This window comes from Athene cunicularia (genome assembly GCF_003259725.1).
Source record: "Athene cunicularia isolate RWA chromosome 6 unlocalized genomic scaffold, athCun1 chr6_part1, whole genome shotgun sequence".
NCBI classification, from domain to species: Eukaryota; Metazoa; Chordata; class Aves; order Strigiformes; family Strigidae; genus Athene; species Athene cunicularia.
The window spans coordinates 9,221,134-9,245,675 of NW_020799105.1; the positions used below are offsets into that span (position 1 = coordinate 9,221,134).

Sequence of the window (24,542 nt, forward strand, 5' to 3'; positions counted from 1 at the left end):
GGTGCCACCCCCCCCCCTCCCCCCCCAGCTGTGTAATCTTCAAACTTTTTCTCTTTTCTTGGGTTGTTTGAATTTCATCTTGCACTTTTTTAATGTCTTTTTCTTCTTTATGGTGGGCGGGGCAAAAGAGAAAAGGTAGAAGCTACGTTTTCTTTTGGTTTTGGAGCTAAATCTAATGACAGCTGTACCGACAATTTTCTTCTGTGTTTACATGCAGCCAGGAGCTATGGGCGGAGAAGAGGTAAAAGTATTTACTAAATGTTTTGTTTGCTGAATAGTGGGGAAAATAAATATTTGGTTCTTTTATGATAAGATGATGTTACCAGTTTTAACATTATTTGGTTGATCAGTTCCTTTGTATAAATCAATTTCATATTCTTCATTTGCAAGACTTTTTAATAGCAGCTTAAAGCAATGCTGATAACTTCAAGTGTGTTGCTATTACTAGTGGACTGGAGGAAAACTGAATGTAAAGACTCTTTCATGACACATTTATGACTTTAAATGTGTAGTGTTCCAGAAGAAAGATTGGTTCCAGGTTTGGGTTTTTTTTAGTAGAAATGCAATGTTTAGCTCGTACATTAAAAATTTCAAAAATACTTTTTTCTTAGATTAAACACCTTTCACACTTGAGTATTATGCTGGATTACCTTAGGTGGAACTTTGTAAATACCAATACTAATACCTATCCTCAACAGTGGATATTAATAATAGCAACAAAAGATACAACATTTGCACACATTTTAGCTTTATTTCATCATAGGCAACCTGTAAAAAATAAAAACAGACTGGAAACATTTTACAAATGACAGTGCTGCATATAAATTTATTGAGAGATTACTGAACATGGACAAAAGCAAGTTCATTGACTACCACGAAAGCTACTACTGTAGTTTACATTTATGTACCATGCTGTAGCTTATGCAGACTGTTTTTCATTGAGAAAATAACAGTGAAGATTGCAGCTTTCAATAATTAGAGTTGGGCAGAGCCATCTTCTTGGGGTACTTTGGCACTAAACTTCATTTAATCTTCTTTTTCATGTATGTTCTTTGACAGCTGTGCATGTGACATCGCTTCCTTTCATAATGTATAATTTGCATCACATTTGTGAAGAAGCTTGGAGACAAACCTAGCCACACAATCAAGCCAATAGCATATAAGTAACTTGTAGTTTGCACATCTGTATGAATCAAGGTAGTAGGCCATATAGGCTGTCCTAACACAGTTTATAATAGAGAATTTGAGCTGATTTCATTCAAAGTCAACTGGTTTCAGTGTTTATTTTATAGGTAAACCAAAAAAAATAGCTAAAAGCAAAAGAAAATATTTGAGTATTATCCACAAACTTATTTTCCTACTTTTCCCTGTGTCCAGAGAATGGACTATTGTTAACAGATGTTGAAAGCATCCTAAGATTTATACTTCTTCAGTGCTCTCATGGTACTGAAACAAATTGGAAAGTATGTGGAGTATATATTGTATACTCTGTTCATGTGAACACTGTTTTAATTTCATTTTAAGACTGTGGAAGTGTTTCCAGGTTGATCAAATGATAACAGAGTAGAAAAGAAGGTGGGAGCTGGTCACTGTTAACTTCTTGCAGCTCATGTTTACTTGTAGAAGTGAAATACAGTAATGTGGCGGTAATTGTGATGAATACAGTATAGGCTGTTTTATAAAAACTATAGTGGTGACAAAACAGGGCAAACAAGTCCTGAATGTGCTGGGCTTTCAAAATTTTTTTTTACTCTACCAAAAAGCATGTTTCACTCCATAACAATTGTTTCCTATGTGAAATTCAGAGTTTTCTATAGTAAAAAGTAGATTTGTGTGTGTGTGTGTGTGTGTATGTGTCTTGTCATTAATGTTATAGATTTTGTGACTTGCCTTATTCATACCATCTGTGATATTCATGGTTTTTCATTACCTTGTATTTTATAATTATTTTGAGCTTTTTTAACCTTAAGAAACATGAAATTCTACAATAGTCTGGTAAAAAATGATGTGGTGTTTGTCAAATATTCTCATATATCTCCCTTTATTATTGTTTTTACCATTTGTGTTGTGGTAATACACAGGGTAAACAGAGACGAATCTGTGCAGGGACTCATTTCATGTTTATTATACTTGGATATTTTAATTAGTGTTTGATTCTGTCACTGTGACTAAGCATCTTCAGTGACAAGAGGTTTTGTGAGGAATTTCTTGGTGCTTGCCACAACCTATCAGTTCTCTATTTGATCCTTTGTTTTCTTTGAGTAAAGAGGTGAGCATTTCTTTGTAAGCATCATGCTCAGAGCTGTCGAGTCATGTTCTTTTAGGTGCCTTGGTTTTAACTTTTACAACCCGTTTTGAGGTACAGATGTAAGCACAGCTATGGGAAATCAGCCCCAAATCTATTCTGCTACACTGACAACTCAGACATGTCAGGGGAGGGGCGCAGAAGTATAAAAATAGGGCGTTTAGTGATGCTTTCCCATAATACTCTCCCAGAGATTTGTCTCTGGGAGTTTCTTGAGGTGATGTCTCAATATTTATTGCTTCAGAATGGATTGTTCACCTGTTCTTACTCATTGCCTTTTCTGAATCTACATAGACTTCTCAGCATTCTAAAAGCCTGTGGCAGTGGGTTTTGCAGTTTGTCTTGCTTTCAGCCTTGAAATTGTGTTCAGTGAATTTTAGTTTCCCCTTATTGGAAGAGACAGTGAACAATCATTCTCTGCTCCCTTGTCTATATGCTTTCCATTATTTAAAATGTATGCTTCATACATTTAACTCTATACTTGACTTAACTACAAAGTTTTAGATCATCTTTTGCATTTACTTGAATATAATGCTTGCAGACTGTCAAGCATCTGGCTTGTGAGGCGATATCTTGCTTTTTAAGCTACTGTGCATTTTTACTATTTCCTTCAGAACTTGGCACTTATCCAGCCTACTCTTTAGACCTGTATTTTAGTTGAACATCATGTTCTAGTATCTATTAATTTGATATGTCAATTTCCACTAATGGCTAATATTTGTTGTTTGTTTTGTATTTTACAAGAAGGTAGGTGGGGGGGTGGGAATTAAAGGATTATTTAGCTGCTTAGCAATGTCAATCTCTTACAGATAGTTTCAAATTTCATACTTTTCAATGGGTTTTTTATGTAATATTTTAACACAATTTTAGCCTTCCTAATTATTATTTCTCTCATGCATGTGTTCTCTTTTATGTTGAAATGCGTATGTTTATACATGCATGACCTGTTTGTCTATTAATGGGATATTCATCAATAGTCTTTCCTGTTTTATGCGCTAAATCCACCATTTCTGACAACCAGTTATACTGGACTTTGAAGAGTAGTGTCACTAAATCCTTCTCTGATTGTAGCATTTGCCCCATTTTTTTTATGTCGGTGTTTAAAAGCACAGTAGGATTTTTGCTTCAGTGGATTTTTGTATCTGTGATCTCTGTCAATGTTGTGCATTCAATATATTCTTTCTAATCAAGACTTGTCTAGTGCCTGGTGTTCATAAAAAAAAAAAAAAAAAAAAAAAAAAAAAAAGCTCTGTGTTAATCAAAACATCTTTCCTGTTTTTTGTTACCTTGTTTTCCAGATATAGGAGCACTGCTTCTTTTTGTAATCTGTCCTTTACTACTCTGTTACCAATAGAGTGTACATTTTTCTGGCTGGAGCCCCTCTGCATGTCTTGATTTTTCTCCTTGCTTCTGTTTTTATTTCCTGTACTTCCCTGGGCTGTTAATACCAGTATGGTGTTAATTCTTCCTTAGGTCTTGCTGAAAGTCAGTTTCATGTCAGATCCATTACCTTGGAATTTAATTGTGTGTCCTACTATTTATATTTGTAATTAACCCCCCTATATACTGTTTGTATCAATTAATTGTAATTTCCATCCCTGGGAGAAATCCTCCCAAGATATGAGCAGACAATTAGCCTCTTCATAATTGACATGGGGTTCCCATTTATACATCTCTCTACATTGCAGAATTTATTTTTCAACTTGGGCATAGGGAATTAGCAAATTCTAAAGTTGATGTGTTCTACAGTGTTGCTTACGTACAGACTTTGAATATTTCTTTATCTTTTGGGTTAATAAATCTGTTCTTAAGATAATGTGTGTATACTTTGGTATTAATAGCAACAAGGTAATCGCATCAAATGATTGCAAATAAGTTCTCATTAACAGAGTAGCAGGCATTTATGTTGCTTTTTGTCATTACTGAAAGTGTGCTTTAACACTGAGTAACAGCTTGACAGGCTGTCCTAGCTAACCACTTTTATTTCTTCAACTGCAAGTTTTTTGTGGTTTATTTAATAAGATTTTAAAGATTTTTTTTTTCTTGTTAGCTACGCTTTTTGCTTCACCTACATGTTTAATATCCACAATACAAAGCTTTTCTTGGTTTATTTTGCTGTTTGCCCCCCTACTCAGACTGGGTCTTCATTCACTCAAGGAGAAAGTGATGCAGCCTTTGTGGTTAGGACCCTATAAAGCACTCTGAAGGAGACTGTCCTGCTCTGCAGTGCAAAGGCTTGAGGGATCTGCTCTTTAAGATCATTCCTTCAAGATCTGTTATGGAAGGTTTAAATCTCTAAGAATGGGTTTGAAATGTAAATCTTAAAAACATTCTTTCTATAGCTATAATGCTCAATTTGATCAGATAACTTGCTGGTTTTCATTGCTAACCCTTTGTAAGGGTTTGCTTTAAAGCTAAATTAGGTTTATTGTCTTCTAAGCATAATATAGTCTTGGAAAGATAGAAGCAATACTAATGAACATCATTTGGATAACTGGACCACTTAGCTGGGCCCTTTAATGCAAATTCTATTAAAGCAAAACAGTAAAAGGAGAATATAACAATTTTTACTGAAATATTTAATTATCCAGGAAATAGCTTTAACTATAGATACTACAAAATCTGTTACAGGTCGGTCTTCACTCTTTCCTTTTGAAGATGGCTTCCTAGACGACAGTCATGGTGATCAGTCTTTATCATCGGGTCTCAGCTCTCCAACACGTTGTCAGAATGGTGAAAGAGTGGAACGCTATTCTAGAAAGGTGTTTGTTGGAGGTCTTCCTCCTGACATTGATGAAGGTACTGTAAATAAACTATATTGGTGAGATGTGGGAATTTGCTTCCATATAATTACTTTTAAAAGGTCATATTTTCATTATAACAAATGTATTTTCCCAGGTATTGTCGCTTGTAGTGCTTGCGGCATTACTTAAAACAAACAAACACCATCACCCCCTGCAACACCTGAGAATTTACTTGACATTCTTTTATACTGTAGATCAGAAGAGATGGAGACAGAAATGCCTTCATAGCAGGTCTTCTAACCTGCAATAGCAGCATGTGTTCCCTCTGAAAAAGGGAGCTTAGTGGGTATTGTCACTACACGATAGTCTTTACCTGTACTTTTTAAAAGATGTGGTTGACTTTAAGATCTCTGTTAATACAGTCCTACCAAAATAAATTGGTCTCTAATTAATCAGCTCTTATATCCAGCATATATGCAGTGTTCAGCTGACAAATGCAGGGCAATTAATATCGTTACAAAATAATAACCAGCTTAGTAGAGATGATCAGGTTTTTTCTCAATCAATATCTGCTCTACTTGTGTATCCCCCCCAGATACCCTGACTCCCAAACCAAAATCGTGACAGTTTTTGGTGTATTTTTCATAGTATAGCTGGAATCCACCACTGTCTAGTTTCAGTTGGCATAAATAATGAATTCGAGGATGCCTTATAATGAAAGAAGAGGGATCTCCAATTCTGATCTACTTAACTGAAGCCTAAACCACGTGCAGTTTTAATAAAGATGAGTTGCCAGTCTGTGGTTTATGAACAGCCCAAATGTAGTTCCCATGTCACACCATGAGTTTCAGGACTGTTGATACAGGGTTATCTGAATCCCTAGCTGTGAGAAGAAGCAGGCCAACAGGAACAACTGATGAATCTTGCTGGGTCACTCAGAATCAAAATATATGCCCAGCCTATCCTGCAAGAAAGTAACATGACCACTTGGGAGCTGTTACCGTCTTCCATGGGAGGTCTACTCCAGTAACAACTTTTTCCTTCAGCATCTGAGTTACATAGTATGTGTTTTGTGGCTCTAGTCACTTGAAAAATCTGATGTGCAGCTCATGGGGTCGGATAAACGAGACTTGTCTTCAAACAGCAATCAAAAAATTAAAAAACAACTGCCTTGGTCTTCAAACTTTCCTCCTGATGGATTGTTGCTCTGATCTATCTAGCATCATATTAGACACAATTTTAAACTAAATCTTTCTTTAAAGTACATAAATAAATGCATTGAGAAAAAATATATTTTTTTTAAGAAAAAAACCTCAAAATACTTTTTTCTGAGGCATTTGGATATAAAACAAAATTGTCCTATAGGATAGTTTGAGATGCATGTTCCACAGTGTTTCTAAATTGGTGCTTAAAAAGCAAAGAAATAACTTGGTAATTCAAGCCAGATTTCCAGAGGGGACTGAGGAAGGTGAAATCCCCACAGTCACATGACCTGATACAGCCTGCTTTCTAGGGCATGCTACAAGGAGTGGCCATGATGACATGTCGCTCTTCCGTCAGTCCCATGTGGCTGCATCTGACCCTGCTTTGTGGCTATAATTAGAAATAGATCGCAGCTGAAGCATATTCACTTCTGATAGATCATGTTGGCATTTAATCCTGCTGCAAACTTGCATTAGTGGAATATAAAATTAGTTTTTTAAGCAGTCATGTATGGGTGAAAGAATATTTAGGCATCTTCTATGTACATTGTTGCAGTTTTCACTATTTTTAATAGGTGTAGAAAATAGTCGTTTGTTTTGGTTGGTTTTTTTTTAAACTAAGAATTTCTTAACTTGCCACTGTCAGACTTCAGATTCTCTCTAAGGTGCCTCATTTGTTTTTTGTAGATGAGATCACTGCCAGCTTTCGTAGGTTTGGACCTCTTGTGGTGGACTGGCCTCACAAAGCTGAAAGCAAGTCATATTTTCCACCTAAAGGTAATTACTTTAAAATACATTTATGCAGGCTGTTCTGGTAAAAGGAAACTATGTCTGCAGTGTGGCAATCCATTACAAATAAAAGATTTGACTCTTTGTAATGAATTTTCTCTTTCAACAAGCATATTTTCAGCAGTTGTCATGACAGAAACAACACAATGCAGTGACTGAAATGTGGTCCTGTGTGTGTACTTCAGCAAGCCTGGAGTCCTTGAATCATGCCTTAATTTAGAAGACAAGTTGCAGAAATGTCCTAGGGCTGTTTCTGTTGCAGTTTGCATATTGTAAAAACTCTAGGAATAATACCTGGAAGTCACTGGTGGATTTGGACACAATATTCTGTAGAGAGGCATAAGTCTGCTTCGTGCATGTTCTGACACAAGAAGCTGTGATCCTGCTCAGAACCACAAGGTCTGCATGAGGGCTTACTGAGTTTCTAGGCTGGAGCTGATTTGGTTCGGGGTGGTTTAGAGTGCGTGCAGGTGGGCCAATTTCAAATCTGTCAGCAAAACACTATGCAGACCTGTTTTGGTTGAGAAAGAACAGTTTATGGGAAATCTGTTTGAGGGAGTTACTTGGCTAAAAGATTGCTCTTATTGTATCCTAATAATATCCTGTGATATTGTATTATACTATATACTTTCTAAGTCACGTGTGCCTCTTGCATATAGTTTGGGAGTTCATTCATGATCTGAAACAGTAGCATAAAGTTATAGACAAAATTTCTGATCTATACATTAAGATTTTCTGCTCTCACTGACTCTGAAAGCTCTTAATTGTTCATTAAGGCCCTTGATTATTTTGGCCAAACAATCAGGTGTTCAGTCAGAGAACAAGGTAATCCCACAATATTTTGGTAGATATATTTTGAGCGTAAAACCCACAGAAATAAAAGCCAACTTAATTTATCTGGAAGCTTAAATGCTGGAGGCAAGACAACTCTGTGACAAATGCTTGCCCTGTAAATAGTATTTGGGGCACTTAAAAACAGAACAAAACTCCATACATGCTCCCTCTTTCCTGTTCCATTCTCACAACTCAGCCTTGCTGTCAGTAGTTATTATGCAACATCTGTTCTTGAATTTAAAACCAAACCAAACAAACCTCCTAACCAGCAACAAAACACCCCAAACCTTAAAACCCCCCATATATTCCTAAGGACAAATGGTAAAATGTATGATTTTCCCTTTTTATTTTATTCTTAGTCTTTAGGTCTTTCTGGCCAGTGAATTCTGATTGTTCTTTCACTTACAAGTTAAAAAAAAAAAAAAGAAAAAATTAGTGTAAAAGGAGGTTTTCCTTGTACTCCTAGTACTCTCCACTTTTTTTTTTCCCCTTATTTATTCAATAAGTAACTATTCATGGTAGATCAACATGGGAGTTCCAATTATGATTTTGTTCTGTATCTGACAGTGGACTAGTTATGCCTCGCCAAACTTGTAAAAATGTTTCTGAGTAAGATCTATTTTAGCAGAAGAAGAGGGAATGCAGCCTCACTTCTATTTTTGTCATGATTCTAATATAGGAAACAGCTTTCCAAGCCCCTGCCAGTTGCCCCGAATGTCTGTCTGAAAGTGCTAAACAACAGTCAATCCCAACTGTTCCAGATTTATTTATAACTGACTTCTTAGTTATCAATCAGGGCTGCAGCATCATACGTCCTGCATTCCTGTCTTTGAGATTCACTTACAGTCATGTTAAGCTCGGTAGGTCAAATGTACTTGATTTACTGTGATTCCCATATAGGCTGCATCTGCATAGAAGACAGAATGTTATTACCAGGAGTCAAAGGGTAAAGCTTGAATGTGTATTATAATTTTTTCACAGCTTTTTGGTCTATTTTATATTTCTAAAGAGTACTTTTTCCCCATAGTTGTTATGGAATCATTGACAGAGCTCCCACAATAAAATATCTTCATTGCTGTTTTTCATTAGAAGTTCCTTTAGAACTAAAAATAAGTTGTAGGGTTTTTTACTTTTTTATTTTAATCTCTCTTGCTGTATCAGGCATTTTGTTAAAAATATACAGTGAAATGAAGATATTTGATATTATGCTTGGTGCAAAATTCAGTGATATGACTTACTCATCTGTCAAATACTCATGAATTCAAATGTTTTCTCCCTTCCTTTTTCTAGATCTCTTCCATGCTTCATTGGTAGCCTGCACATTCTCTGACATTTTAAATATGATTCTTTCAAATGGAAAATATGTCCAAAAAAACCCCCAAACAAATTAAATTATAGAGGAGAGAATGAGTTGTTTTTTGTGTGCTAGCAATCTGAAAGGAAAACAAGAAAAATGGGTTGTTGGAATGCAGTGGTGATGATGGGGACGTTGATCTTTGTTCACACATTAATAAAGCCTGACCTCCAAGGCTTTTCCCACCTACTTGAATGTTCAATTGAAATTGAATTGCTCTTTCTGAAAATACACCATCACCTCCAGACAGACTTCAGTGTCCTCTTGATGGATAGCCTTTTTCATTACTTCTTCATGTCTGTAGGGACAGGCCAGTGGTCAGTTTCTGGACTTATAACAAACTTCAGTAATTTTTTGTTTGCTTTGTTAAGTATTCAGTTAGAAGTTTGGAGCAGACAGCATCAGTAGCTGATGCCATGGGTCAATGCAGTCAGCTAAGTTTTACACTGGATCCTTTTTACATCCTGGTTTTCTGTCATCCCTCACAGTCCCGAGTGTATTAATACAGACTTCCAGTATCTACTTACTGGTATAATTTATTGAATTTGTGGAATGCTTACTGTGTTGGTGCAATATATGAATAGTCGCACTATATTAGGAGCACTTTGTTGATATTCTTAGGGCTAGGAACAAAAGGCTGCAGGAACTGTTAGCCATGGCTAATCTGATCAAGCATGAAATCGGAAAGATTAAAATAAAATGTTGCTTACAGGCTAGTGACCTCTCTTGCCACCGCCTTGAGGGCTTTATCTGGTTGATTTAGTGAGCAAGTCAGGCCATAGATATGTAGCTAGTTCTAGTAAGCCTTATTAGCTAATTTATTAGTTGGTATGGTTGATTAACTTAGGTACAGTGGCATGTAAACTGTTTTCAGGACTATCTGGAGTCCAGAAACATTGTGCAGTAGAGTTTGAACAAAGGTTTTCCTGGATTTGGTATCCTGAGCAGGATGGTGACACCACAAGTCTGCTTAGTCACATTACCTCAGATTTAGTGCTGGACCAGACAGACATAAACGGTTGTGTGTGAAATATACTGAACTTCCTGCACTCCAGCATAGTGAGTTACACAAGGTTTATTTCACTGCAGTGACAACATTATGATTTTGGACCTTGCAGGATTCCAGAGCAACATGGATGTGTTTGTACCATATTCCTCCGGCACATCTATACTATCTACATTATCCAGGTTTTCCTGTTTCCCAGACATTCTAGGGTTTTGTTACCCTTACTGACTCTTGCCTGACATCACAGACTATACTGTGAGCATGTGTTTGGGAAAGCAATCTGGCTTGGTCAGTGGTTGAGTTTTGGATATTATAATAACAAAACCAAAATCATCTGATAGATCAAACAGCCCTTAGAGGATGCATTGGTTACCACAATTAAACGATTAGGTTACTTGGGGAAGAGGGACTGATGGCACCCAGCTGTTTTATCACTGAAAGTGTATATTATGCACTTGGGCAAGAGAAGCTGATAACAGCTGACAATGTGTATGAGATGTTCCTATTTCTAGTTCTGAGCATCTGTATTATTGCCTTAACATTTCTTTTTACCCCTCCTGTGCATTGTAAAGCTTAGTACCATGTTTTTATGTTGGTGTCGTCCATGAGGTGATTTTAATGCTTTGCTTCTGAATAAGGCCAATTCATTTCTATTGCCTGAAAAGTCTTTGAAATACTTTCTTTGGCATCTGTTGGGATATGTCAGTAACGGAACTGGCAAAATTATAAATGCCATGTGTTGGTCTTGGGTAAGCAGATGCCCAGTTTGTAATGTGTTTACTTGGCTTTAACCAGAGAGTTTTGGGAATTAAATGTGGTTTGTGGCTAAGTATTTTTGGAGTACCTATGAAACGTTGAGAAATAATGAAATATGAGCTGAAGAATGTTATCAAATGTAGTTACACACACCATGACTGTTTCTCTCTGGCAAAATCCAGATAATTCGTATTTCATTGAAATAGAAATCGATGGGTTTTTTACTTATTTGCTGGTCTGCTGAGTTAAGCAATGCTTATGCTAACTACAGTAATTTTTTTTTCCCCCCTTTTTTTAATTAAACAGATGGTGCCAACTGTTTCAAAAACATTCTTTTAGGTTTTTTAACAGATTGCTATCTTAAGAAAGGTCTTTACTGATTTTTCTTTGTGATAACTATGATTTTTCTAGCAATCACTAAAAACTGCACAACATATTTTTTGAAATTACACAAAATTTTCCTCTGTTCCTTTCCATTTAGGAGGACTGAAGTTTGGTAAGATTTAGAGTGAGAAAATGAAGTGTGGCAGAACTTGGAGATAGGATGGGTTTGTAATGGGAGGAATCCTTTGGATTTACTATTGATTTAGCTGTGTGGTGAAGCAGTTTGATCCTCTTGTGTTTTCCCTGTTCTTCAGTTAGTTATTCTGTTATTTGATAAAAATAAGCACACTTGTCCCTACTGTTCCACAGAGGACATTAAGGAGAACAAGATCTCATGAAGAAGAAAATAGAATATGCAAAGTTGCACAAAGTAACATTATGAAGTGATTATCATGCTTTAATTTAAAACAACTGGTGGGACAGACTGTATAAGCCTTCCTGATGATCCCTAAGGTAATGTTAGATGGGAACACTGTTGTTGGTAGTATTCTGACTGATACTCATTTCATGGATGAGGGCCATTTGCATGGTTAATTCCATTGCCACTGCAGAGGAGCAAGAATAAATGGTTGCAAGGAGAAAGTATGAGTCCTAGTTCTGATTGCATCAGCTGTATTCACAAGAAGTTATCTGGTTTGTCCAAATACAGCAGTCTGTTGAACTGAAACTAATTGCTTTAGCTTAACTGGTCCAATACCATACCACCAAAGGCTGACATAAAATGCCTACCAAATCTTTGTATCTTAAAAACTGAGGTCAGAGATCATAATATTTGCTAGAACAAAAGCTGACGTTCCTTATCCAGAAATATGCTGTATGGCAAATAGTAATGCAAGACTTTTTTAAACTTTATGTATGTTCCAACACACATGTACACAATATCAGTCATTTACCTATTGATATCTGAGGCCATGTATGTAATTTGTAGTCCCTGTGTTCCCACAGCAGGGCAGCATAATCCCAAATCAATGCAATTCACAAAATACGTGATAGCAAAATGCAGTACGTAGTACTGTGTAGCTGTGTAATTTACGGTTGTTTCTGTATAAAATTTCTTTGAGGTTTTTGATGACGTTTGTTTAAGCCTCCCCTTGTAAAGCTCTTCACACTATTTCCTGTCTTGTCCTAAATATTTGAAGATTCTCAGTGGTATACTGATAATGATGATTTTAAAATGTCTGTCTTTGAGAATGGTGTGCCAGTTATCACAGAACATTGAAGGAGCTTGCTTCATGTAAGAGAATCTCTCTCCCTAAAGCTATGCCATTTGCAATTTCTTTTTCTAGGGGTAAACAAGAATCTGATGAGGCAAAATATAAAAATATATTTGAGCAATCAAGCCTTATCAGAAAAAAATCTGATTCTGAAGTAGCATTTCAGGATTATTCTCTCCCAGCTTTCATGTTGCTTTCAGCAAATGCTGTTTTCTTTCAGAACTGCTAATTTCTTTCAGTTGCTATAGATTTTTTTTATTCCTGAAGAAACCACAATTTTTTAGCAAGCATTTGTTGACCCTTCTTCAGTCAGCATCTAAGGAATGACCAGGTCTCTTCAGAAGGGTCTCAGCATCCATAGTCTCCATAGAATTTGGTAGTAAACGTGTTTCTATCAGTCTTACTAGTTGCTTATTACTACAGTAAGAAAATAAGTAAATAAAGGCTATTTATTATGAGAAGAATACAGTAATTGTAGCCAAATACTCCTAATGTAATTTAGGCTATTAGTGAAAGCCTTATTTTGAGAGCCAGGACTGTGCAAGTTTGGAAAGGATGAGAGGTATAAAATTCAAGAATTAAATCTGGGGTTCTGGGTTCTAATACAAAGTCATAAAGCAGAGTAAATCCAACCCTGCCAGCTTCTGTCTCTCTCATTAGTGTAAACCAGATGTTCCTATGTGACAAAAATCTTATTTTTCAAAAAACACTTTCATCCTTTTTGCCTCCTTATCTCTCTTCTTTACTCTCCTTATATGGTGTCAGAAAGCTTTTTCCAATCAAGACATGATAAATTTGATGTAATGCCCACAATTACTGAATCAGCTCCTTTTCAGGACTGTTTCCAAATTGTGGGAGCTGGGTAGGGAGGGGCAGATATTGAGCTGCAATTACTGATAGTGGCTCTCAATTACTGTTCTGTAAGAATAGATCTTGCAGTGCCACATGCTTGATAACAGTCTGTATGACACTCTCCTAAGTGGAGTAGTTTTTGTGAGATTTTATGTAAAGGAACCAAATTAATTTCTGCCTGTAGCACAGAAGGCGGCTGTTGTCCAAATTTATATCTCTCTCCTGTCAATAAATCCCTCATTTATGTTTGGGGTTTTTTTTTGTCCTCAAGAAATTATGGTTGACTTTTAGTCTACAGGACACTTGTCTATGTGTAGACATTTTTTTTTTTTTCCCTTCAAAGACTTCAAAGTCCTTAAGATAATTCTGATAGGGTGGAGTACATTCTCACCAGGTTTTTGGTTACCCACTAGTGTCCTAGGGTTTTTGGTAGTTCTTTTGTTCAGATGAATAACATTTTTAGTATCAACAGTTGAACCACATTGGATAATACGATGTCTGTGCACTGTAATATGTTGTATGTGTACAACAGACAAATAAAGGATTCACTTTTCTGGTTTTTGAAGAAGTAATATGCATTTGGGGCTAATGTGTCATACAGGAAATAAAGTAGCTCTCAAGCACCTAGGTTTGTCTTTATTGCTCAAGCATATTATTTAAGCAAGAAAAGTTCTGTTGCCTCAAAAGTGAGAGTTCAAGGGCTGTGATAGTCCTAGAGTAGCTTTTCCAGTGCCTGTTGCTAATGTGATAAATTTTACTGTCAGACTTACTCATTATTCACATGAAAATGAAGATTTTTGTATTTGGTATATGAAGGTGAGTACAAGTCTACAGTTTCTCATGTCTGCACTTCTAATTTGAATTCAAACAACTTGGCTTTATACTCTCCCTCACTAATGTGCTAGTCCCCAGAGTTTCCAGAAAAAATGTATCTTTTCCAGAAAAAAAAATCTTTTTGTGATATTTTCAGTTTCAACCTGGAGATGCATCTGTCAACCAGCCTCTTTCATATCTGAGTCTATTGGGAAATGGTTTATATAATCAGGAAGTTGACTGCAGTTAACCACGTACCTCCATTTTACAGTATTATCAATAAATGGCTAGAAGAGTTTTGTAGTCATAACTGTTCAGAGGCTGTTCAGAAATTTTTGGTAGGAACAAAATACCTTTTCTACAACACTGAAGTCAATGTGGAAGGTTGTTTTGCTGCATTCAACCTGCATTACATTCTAGTAATGAACAATGAATAAAACTGCATTCTGGTGTTGGACTATGTGATTATTGGAAGAAGACAGGATGTCTCATAACTCCATCAGTAGTCTCATCAAAAGGCCCTGCATTTCCCACAGAAAAGAATCGGTTTCTAAAAGACCTAGTTGATTTGTTGGTAGTAATTTACGGAGGTGTACTTTGGAAGCCCATATCATGGTTTGTAGTCTATGTATCACTCTTCTATTAAATTGTATCTAATGCCTCTCAGTTTTGCATTGACCGATGGGTCATTTTACATGAGGAGAGATAATCAGGCAAATCTGTTGCTTCCAGCAAAGACAGTTTTGAAGTTCATAAACATCGCATCTGCACCTACTGACAGGTTTTTTTGGTAAGTCTGCTGACTCTTTAGGGAAAACTAAAGGTCACATATTGGAGTTGCATAATATTCTTTCCAGAACAGACTTTTCATAAATCATCTGTATACTTTTCTGTTGGTCATATGCCAAAGAGGCAAGCTCTTTTCTTTCACTCACTAAGGGGTTAAGATTGCTTTAGGGTTTCTTATACTTTATATATACAAACTATCTATTTTATTAGACTACACTGAGTTAAGTTACAGTTGATATTTAAGGCTTTTCTCAAGGGGATTGCTGCTTCCAAAATCTAAAGAGCAGCTGATTGGAGTCTGGTTCATGCATCTACTGATCACTATGCATTATCACAAGCTTTCAATCAAATGTCCAATTCAGTAGGTTCTGTTTAAATAGCAGTTCAAAGCATCTACTTTCTGGACTAACTGTTGCAGTAAATTCATTTGGGCAGATGCTGAAATAATTGTCTAGGATTTTTCAGTAATACTTACCTGTGTATAGTGCCCATATTTTTTCTTCATTGCTGTGTAGCTGTTACCTGCAGTAAAACTTCTTGAAATTTTGACATTCAGACTAAATATACCTGTTTTAAATGGAAAATAGACAGGTGTTTTGTTAAATGATGTAGTAATCTGAAGAATAGATGGTCACCCCCCAAAAAACCTAATTTCAGACAACTTTACTGATGTCTCTTTTGGACAGAAGCAGGAAGTCTTAAAGATAGTCTTTATTAAAGAATGTGTTGTTTTGAGTTTTGTGAATATTGTATGCAGTCTTAGAGTTTTCAGGAGTATGTCTTGGGTATTCAGTATTCTGTAGTATGTAGGTAGCTGACACTAATTTACAGGCAACTTAAATGTTTTTAAAATTTATTGGCAATTAATTTTTATAAAGCTAGACTTGGTTGTGATCACAGGTTTTAAATCTGAATGTTCTTAAAGATGATCTCAAAGAGAAAGGAGGCCCCTTATGAATTTATTTTCTAATATTCATAGATGAATCTTACAAATCATCAGCTATCCAAATCAGGGACAGGGTTAAGTTCAAAATTGTAACTGTTTTAGCTCTTACTTCAGGAGATGCATATCTGCTTTTAAAGAAAGCTTTGTACTTAGTAAAATGGAAGCACATAGAGCTTGATGACTGACTTCATGACACTTCATAAATAAGAGCACTGAATCATGCGTTTTCAGGAGCATCCATCTCTGTCATTTTTCTGGATGATAAATATATTAGACTGTGATATATGGGACACTAACTGAGCGTACATGTATATTATACTGCTTATATCAAATGGAGTCACTGGGTAGCTTACACATTACACATGGCCTAATCAGGAGGTTATAATACAGTCTGGCATAGATTACCACTGGATTTGTACTTAATATGAAATGTCTGTATGGGGAAGAAAACATGAGTTCTGATTGAGAAGTCCCTTATTGAGGATATATTTAAATAGTGAATGGATATTTAAGCTAAAATGTATATTAAATAATTCTATGTAGCTACTGTTTATACTGAAATTTTGCATAGGATAATGGTTAAAAGACTCCTAAGCAGGCTGAAAATATGTTCCTTCTTCACTATTGTCACTTCATAGTACACATATGAAAGAAAATGCTGCTAATTCTGATTTGAATGACAGCTCACAAAATTTTCTTTCAAAATCCACTGATGCCTAAAACACTAAAAAAAGGTTTAAGGTGGCAAAAACAGAGTGGAGAAGTGAAAGGATTACCTGCAATTTGAACATACCTAAGGACAGGAAAAGCTTTCCATCACTTCTATATATAAGTAACCAGACCATTTTTGTCAAATGAAAGCAGTTGTTTGTCTGATTCTCATTAACCACTTCTGAAGCCAAGTAGATTTTACTGTGGCTTGTGCCTACCCCACCCCCTATCTAAATACTCTTTTCATTAAATGATGCCTTTTCTTTTGTAAATGGAAATGTATGAATTAATCTATAAGTATTATGGGCCCCAGGATAAAAGCAGTCTGTTGAATAGTGATTTTGAGGACCTGATAATATTTTGTGCTTTGCTAATAGCTTGTGCTATGTCTTGTTTTGCTAATAATTTATAAAGCACCAAATTCTTTCAAATCATTGAAGTAAGTTCAAGAGGATGATTGAGGGTGGTGGTGAAGAGAGACATTCTGTATTCGCACTTCAGAGTATTCACTGTTTCTGAAGGTCATCTAAAAAATAAGTTGTTCCCTACTCCCACACCCTGATCAGTTGTAATCATTTCATGAATTAGAAGCTTGTGCTCTCTTTATAAATTCCTATAGGCATTATATTTATAATATTCCATATTCCATTCCTAGAATCACTGCAGTGATGCATGCAATTCTACCCCTAAGATAATGATTCAGTAATATAAAACTAGTATAATATCATCTGAATATATAAATCATCTGTTTCTCAAAGGTAGTATCCCAAATTATAGTTATAGTTTCCCAAATCAGAGGTTAGGACTGGCAATGGAAATGCATTAGTGCTGGAATGAAAGATAGTGTAGATGCCTCTGCCCAAAGCAGTGTATATATGTGTCTCTGATTTCAAAAGCTAGGAGCAGCTGAGAACGGGTATATCTCTCAGATATCTCAGTGCTGGAGCTGTCAGTTTTTATCTACTTGTACCATGCAAATTCTACCTGTTTTGGGGACCTATGATGTATGTGGCTACTGATTATACCGAGGTCGTATAATCACTAGTCTGTTGTATGCCAATGGAGGCTGTGCAGTTTTCTTTTAATAAAGTGAAAACCATAATGTTTTAGAGGATTTGTTAAGTCCAGTAATGATTTATTTTTTTTTTTTGTAAAATGTACCATTCTGATCTCCCAGAAAAATGCATATTTTCACTAACTAGAAGCTTGTTTTTGTTTTGGTTTTTTTTTAAGAAATTTGTTCTGCAACTATGAGTAGTCAAGTTTTGGAAAAACTTTCCATTATTAAAGAAGTGTAATCTTTTCTATATAGTCAACAAAGGCAAGAAATTTGAACACCTAGAACCTGAACACAATCCACATATGGGTGAACATTCAAACCAGTTATTAACCAGCAATGCACCACAGCAGCAATTGACAAATTGACTACTTGATTAAAAGAAGAAAAGTCAAAGCCTATTACTGAAGCTCTGCATTCTGTCTTAAGAAATGTCTTTCAACTTGAGTTCCACTCAAGGCACAGTTCACTACTGTGAAGTGCAGATTATCTGTCTGCTCACAGGAGAACTGGACTCATACAAAATCAGGAACAGTCTATGTAAATGACATTGGGCATCTTCTCTTTTCGACTGAAGCTCTTTACTTTGACAACAGTCCCAAGTGTTTTGTGTATCACAGCTCTCGTAAGTGCTGTTTCCTTTCTTCTTCAAAAATAAATTCTAAGAAAAACATATAATTTAAAATTAAAACCATTTATATTGTAAAACCCAATATAAAATTTTATTAATTAACATAACTGACCAGCTAAAAAGTAGCCTGGAGTTTTGGACCTTTGCTTTCTTCCCCTGAAAATCTGTGTTGAATTTATTTTACCTCATTCTGATACCATGCATTAAATAGATGCTAAAATCAAGCAGATGATTTATATTAATCTAGAATTTTTCTATGTTAATGTTGCTTGGAATAGAATTGGAAATTGGCGTATTTGCAAAGAAGAGTAACAGGTTTTGTTCAAACTTGGAAGCTGATCTCTTTTCAGCCATCTGTTCAGACTAAAAGCAGCAGCATCAGACCTGACTCCTCCAGATGATGACAATAAGCTGCTCTGCCTAAAGCAGTCACCATTTTCTATTGCCCTTGAAAACCAAAATTGAAAATTTCAATTCTGAATTTAGTTACCTTTTTGATATTTATGAATGTAAATACATGTTTTTTCCTGCTGCTGACCCAGTAAACTTCACAAAGATAGCTCTTACCTCAAAAAACTTTCTTTGTCATATGATTAATTCATGTGACTACTCTTAAAAACTACAGTAAACCAAACTGTAAATTATAGCCTTTCTTTTATGTTTTTATACCCTTTAATTCTGATTTATAGCTGTTGTATATCATGTTGCAGTCTGAAGTCTGGTTTTAAAATGGCTGTGACCTTTGAAAGAGGAGACAACCCTATAAATTTGCTATTGAAATGTTTTACGCTAGTGTAAAAGTAAAATTCCAGATAAAAAGAGAGGCTTTAGTACACTTGTAGAATATTATTTTAATTTAAAAAAAAGGCATTTAAATGTTTTCAATACAGGTGGGTGGGTGTATTTTTACTACAGAACAAACTGAGATGGTGTATGTATACTGTTTTTTTTCCCCATAAGTGGTAAAAGTCTTGAAGTAGCAATGACTACCAAATTCTTTCTGTTTCTTGACATGTTTTGGAATTGAAAAGACTTTATTAATCTTTAGTGGTATATATGCACTACAGCACTATTGAAATGTTGTCCTTTCTAATTAGCACTGAAGTGCAGAGGAAGCATTGGGGCGCCTCTCCCATGTCCCAAAAATAATGCATGTCCTCATGGAGCAAGCAGACATTCTCTGGTTGGGCTAGTTGGGGTTTTTTCCATTTAAATTGAAGATGTGGGGAAAAACTCTCAATAATATTTATGGCAACATAAGAGGCTTTTAATTTCTCTGTTATTTGTGATATGGTAAGATATTAGAAGTAAATGTTAGCTTCCATTCTTTTGGTAATCTCAGGGATGTGGACTATTTAATGGTTAAAACTTGAATTATGAAGACGTGCCATTTATTTTGCTGAAGCTACTGATACAGAACTTCTCTTTTCATTCAGCTCTTCCATATGATCTGCTTGTTGCTGACTTACTGATATGTATCCTGTCTTCCATTTAACAATGTATGCTTCATTTCATTGCTATTTAGATTCAGGATACAATTATTTTTCAGTGGAACTGAGGATATGCCTACATACCTTTAATTAAAAACAAACAAAACCTCAAAACCTGTCTTCAATATAGAATATCAGACTGCTCAGACTTAGTCTGGTACTTCTGAAAAACACATAAAAATGCATAGGAATCTCGCTGTAAGATGCTAACTGTTCATTTTTCTTTGTACACCTTTTGTTTTTTAGAGAAAGGAATCAGCTGACAGGGTCATACACTGCCATTTAAAATTAGCCTCACTAGAAGAAATTAATCTTTGCAGCCCTGACTAATACGTAATTTCACTCTTCTGCAGTACCTAAATCAGATTACAGCCCTTTCTATTTTGAGGTTTCTTAAGTATTTAAAGCCTTTTATGTTTTTTGGAAAAAAAAAAAATCATGTCACTGCAATGTTTAAAAGAGAGTCTGGATCTTTTTTTAACACCTTGGATTTTTATTTTTCATAAAGTTTCATTTTCAATAGTAATTTCATCTTTGGGTTTAGAAATGTGCTTTATTCATATTGAAAGCATCTTCTGATAAGATTACTAAGAGTGACTTTGAGCAATGACCCTTTGTCATCACATTAACTGACTTAGAAATTTGCTTCACACTTTCCACATGTTCCTTTGCTGTGGGCTTTTAGAACAAATTTATTATAAAAAGTTCTAGTCAATATATTCATAATTCAATTTAAAACTATTTTTAAAAATACAGAAAAAAATAAAAGAAGGAAGTGCTATTTATGTTTCATGGGGAAATGAAGTCTATTTTAAATATACCTTTTTGAGGTAGCCATCTCAACCATCTAAAAATAAACCCAAAGACATGACACTAGAACCTTAATTTTCTTTGCCAATTTAACTCCATCTTATTTTTTACATAATAATATGAGGTAGATACATACACTGAAATATTTTATAAAAGATCTTAGGTGAATGGTAGATTTTACTGTAATCTTGGAACCTATAAAAAACATCAGAAAAGATACTTTATAAGCTTTAAAAAGATAGAATGAAAGAAAATGTGCTTCAAAAGGTTTAACTTTTTTCACCTGTAAGTATTCCTTCCATTTTGCACATGAAATTAACACATGTGAATACCTGAAGATTATTCTGATTTGCTATACAGTATGTAAAAAAAAAGATAAAAGTCCTTCTCTTCATTGTCTTAGTTCTGCCACGCAACATCAGTGTTATAAAACTGAAAACAGATGACCATCACAATAGGATTTCTATACCTGATTTTGTAGGTTGGCTGAATTTTGGGAATTATGGATTTGAGGTCAGTTACATAGGAAATCAGTAGATGATACGCAGACCACTGACATGTATATTCAAATACTGTTTGACCTTATATATAATTCTTCATTACCCTTTTTTTCTTTATTTGAAAAGTAGCTCTGATTCTAAGCGCCAGAAATAGGTTAATCTTTCCCTACTGGGGTGTAACGTTTGAATGCCAAAATGCTGGCTTTGTACCAGAAGACACAGCTCATGGTTGATGTTCTCAAATAGAGGAACTTACAAAGTATTTTTAGTATTCACAAGTTGAGCATAAAATGGTGAACTTCAGTTAATATAAAGAGATGCAAGTAATTCACAATTAACTGAAATTTCCAAGAAGAACTGATTGAATTAAATTCACTCTGGACTTCATTAAGCGAGATCTGCGCAGATACTCCATTAGCACCTTTCTGAAATATTCCCGAATCACTAAGTAGAGATTGTTCAGACAACCTTAGCACTTGTAACATTAGTAATTAATCACTTAAACTGAGAGGAGTGTAAAAATTCTAGTATACCAAAATTCTTTTCTACCTCCTCCTATGGGTTACAAAATACAATCAGTGATTATACTTCACCAAACTATGTGCCTAATGATGGAGCTGTATAAGGAAGGTGTTACCAGGTTTAGAAGAATAAAATAAAGCTGCTTTTTTTTTTTTTTTTTTTCACTATTTTCCTGGTGAGCCATGAAAGGCATGAAGTTGGATCATCTTTAACTCTCAAGAAATATTTTGGTCTAGACAAGAAGGTAGTCTCTGATAAATTCTATCAGCTATGGCTTGCTAAGTTGAATGGTGTCTACAAGGCCCTTAAGTTTTTTTCCCTTGTGTGATAGACTTAGTACACATTCTGCCCTAATAAATGTTCACGAGTAGTTCTTTTTAGTTTAATTAGATTGAGGAAGGATGGGCAGAACACAGGCATAATGCACTTTTAGCTAAAACTCCAATATGATTTCCTGTAATTTGTACCAACTTGCCAATTTTTAACATAAACGTATGAATATCAAGATTCTGCTATTATAAGAAAGGCAGAATAAGCACCTTAATAAGCTTTCCTTCTAGCATGTTCTTTTGAAAAGATCACAGAAGCCTTATTATGCTTTCAGTAATACAGAAAGGTTCCCATCATTAAGGACAGTATGCTGATGTGGGTATTAGTTGCAATAGAGCTTTTTTTCCAGACTGTCTAGGCTGACAAAAACACATTTTGCAGACTATAGCAACGTTATATGGTAATTCCAATTGTATCTTGCGTTTCAAGTGACAACCTTGTTTCAAGCTTGTGGGACACAGTATATATGCCAGATTTTCCAGTTTGTTCTCAGCAAGGTTAAGTAAATTAGACCAACTGGACTAAATTACACTTTCATATGGAAATTGTGTCACTGTTTAGATGTCAGAATGGGACATGTACAAAGGAGCTTAGTTCTTGTTCTGCTTTCCATAAAATAATGAATCCTTGAGCTTAAGGCTGAGGAGTTCCTAGGCTGTGCTTCAGAATCTAGGAAAATTAATCTCCTCATCTCCCGTCTGTTGTACCTCTTCAAAAGTTATGGTGATTTTTCTTACAGCAAATACGTTGTTGCCTTTTTCCAGTGAATTGCGAAGTGCAATGTTTCTTGTCAGCACTACAGTGATGTGTTGTACCAACAGCTGAGAAGGAGCTGGATTGTTTCTGCTCTGCCAAGAAGCCATGTAGCTGTGTATATAGAATATTCAGCTGTTGTCAGGTACCCTGCTATTTTCTGGGGCTTCAAATATCTTGCCTGGTTTACTTTGTGGAATCCAAGGCAGGAGCAGTCGCTTGAGCCCTCAAACCTTTAGAACATCTGGTCAGGTAAGAAAGGATCACCTCTGAAGTCTGTCTGCAACATGCTACCACACATGCTACAAAGGTTCTGCCATAGAGGATTAAAATTTTGAAATTCTTCATGTCTCTTACTACTTGGAAAAAAACCCCATATGCTTTAAGTCACATGATACCCATGGTGCACAGAGAGGAGAATGTGCTGAAGTGCACGATACTAAGGAATTTGAAGCAACTTTCAGCATCTGCTAAAGAATTCAAGTTGTTTGGATTAATGCATTTTGTACGTTTTTGTTTTGAAAACTGATCATCTTATTAATTCTAACTCATCTGCTGTCTTCAAACATCAATTTAATATCTTTTAAACCTAGATGCCCCTATAATTGACCATTCTGAATGTTAGAAGTCAACTGGCTGTGCAGCAGTAAAGCTTTTTGAGGATTAGGCTCATCTCTCATTATGTGTAGTAGAAATAGGAATAGAAATACATGGTAGAACAGCATATAATGCCCACAGTAGACATTTTTGAGAATCTCTTCATGAAGGAATACTCTTAGAGTTTTATAAAATTATAGCCAAACTTCACATTTTAATAAAGCTGACTGAAAAAGAAAATGAATTACTGTTAATTTACAGATTGGTGCGCTGTTTTTTTTTCTTTAAATTGTGGCTGATTTTATTAAAAATAGTGGTTTGTTCCCGTGCAAAAAAGTTATTTCATTATTAAGTTGTTTCTAGCATAAGGTGATTCTTTATGCAGTGTCAATTTTGGCATGTATGTTTTCCAGTTTCATTTTTTATACTTTACTCTGAGGTTAAAGTGCATCACCTGCTATAGAGTTCCAATCGAATGAATTGCATCCATGGAAGCACATATTTGCTTGTAGGAACAAGCAAATGCAGCTCTTAACAGTGGTACTGTGACAAGGGTAAGTCTTCAGTAATAGTGATGCCTAGCATTTCCCACTGCTCATGGGAAGGAGCTGCATCTTTCTGAATTGAAGTTTTTTGGATCCTTATGCTCTTCTAGAAAATCAGTAAGAATACCTTTAACTTGTCCATATCAGCTTCTACATGATCCTTATATTATCTGAACTTCTGTTATTTAGTTATTTGTCATTTCAGTGTTATCTTTGTTAATCTTGATATCAAAAGTCCTTGAATTAATTGGAATAGATGTGCAGTCACCACACTTTGAAGTAATGCTGGGTATCATGTCATGCTAGTCCAGTCTGGAGGGCCCATACAGACTCCATAGCAGGCAGGAGAATGTGTTAGACATCTACAGAAATGAGGGCATGTTAACTTAATAAATTTCTTGGCAGACGCTAGCCCCAGGTTAGAAAACTGAATTCTTACTAACTTGGATTGGTCTTGTAATCTACCCGCCAGAGAAAATCTGTTTGGTTAATTTTGACTGGTTTGGGAAATTATGATCATACCATTTACTGTACCCCCAAGTAGCTGTCAACTCCAACTACCACAGATGTAACCCAGAAAAACCTGAAAAAGCTTCATAGAAGAAAGA

At 35.5% G+C, this 24,542-nt stretch overlaps 1 protein-coding gene across 7 annotated transcripts in view; it reads left to right on the forward strand.

Moving 5' to 3' along the window:
* Nucleotides 1-24,542, forward strand: part of CPEB3 (cytoplasmic polyadenylation element binding protein 3) — a 97,762-nt gene that overhangs the window by 59,052 nt on the left and 14,168 nt on the right. For 5 of the 7 annotated variants that reach the window (XM_026851206.1, XM_026851211.1, XM_026851209.1 and 2 more), the window contains exons 5-7: nucleotides 218-241; nucleotides 4,937-5,104; nucleotides 6,939-7,028. In XM_026851206.1, the coding sequence (XP_026707007.1) occupies nucleotides 218-241; nucleotides 4,937-5,104; nucleotides 6,939-7,028 (282 nt within the window). The remainder of the gene's footprint in view (nucleotides 1-217; nucleotides 242-4,936; nucleotides 5,105-6,938; nucleotides 7,029-24,542) is intronic. The other 2 variants (XM_026851207.1, XM_026851213.1) reach the window with 1 other exon arrangement.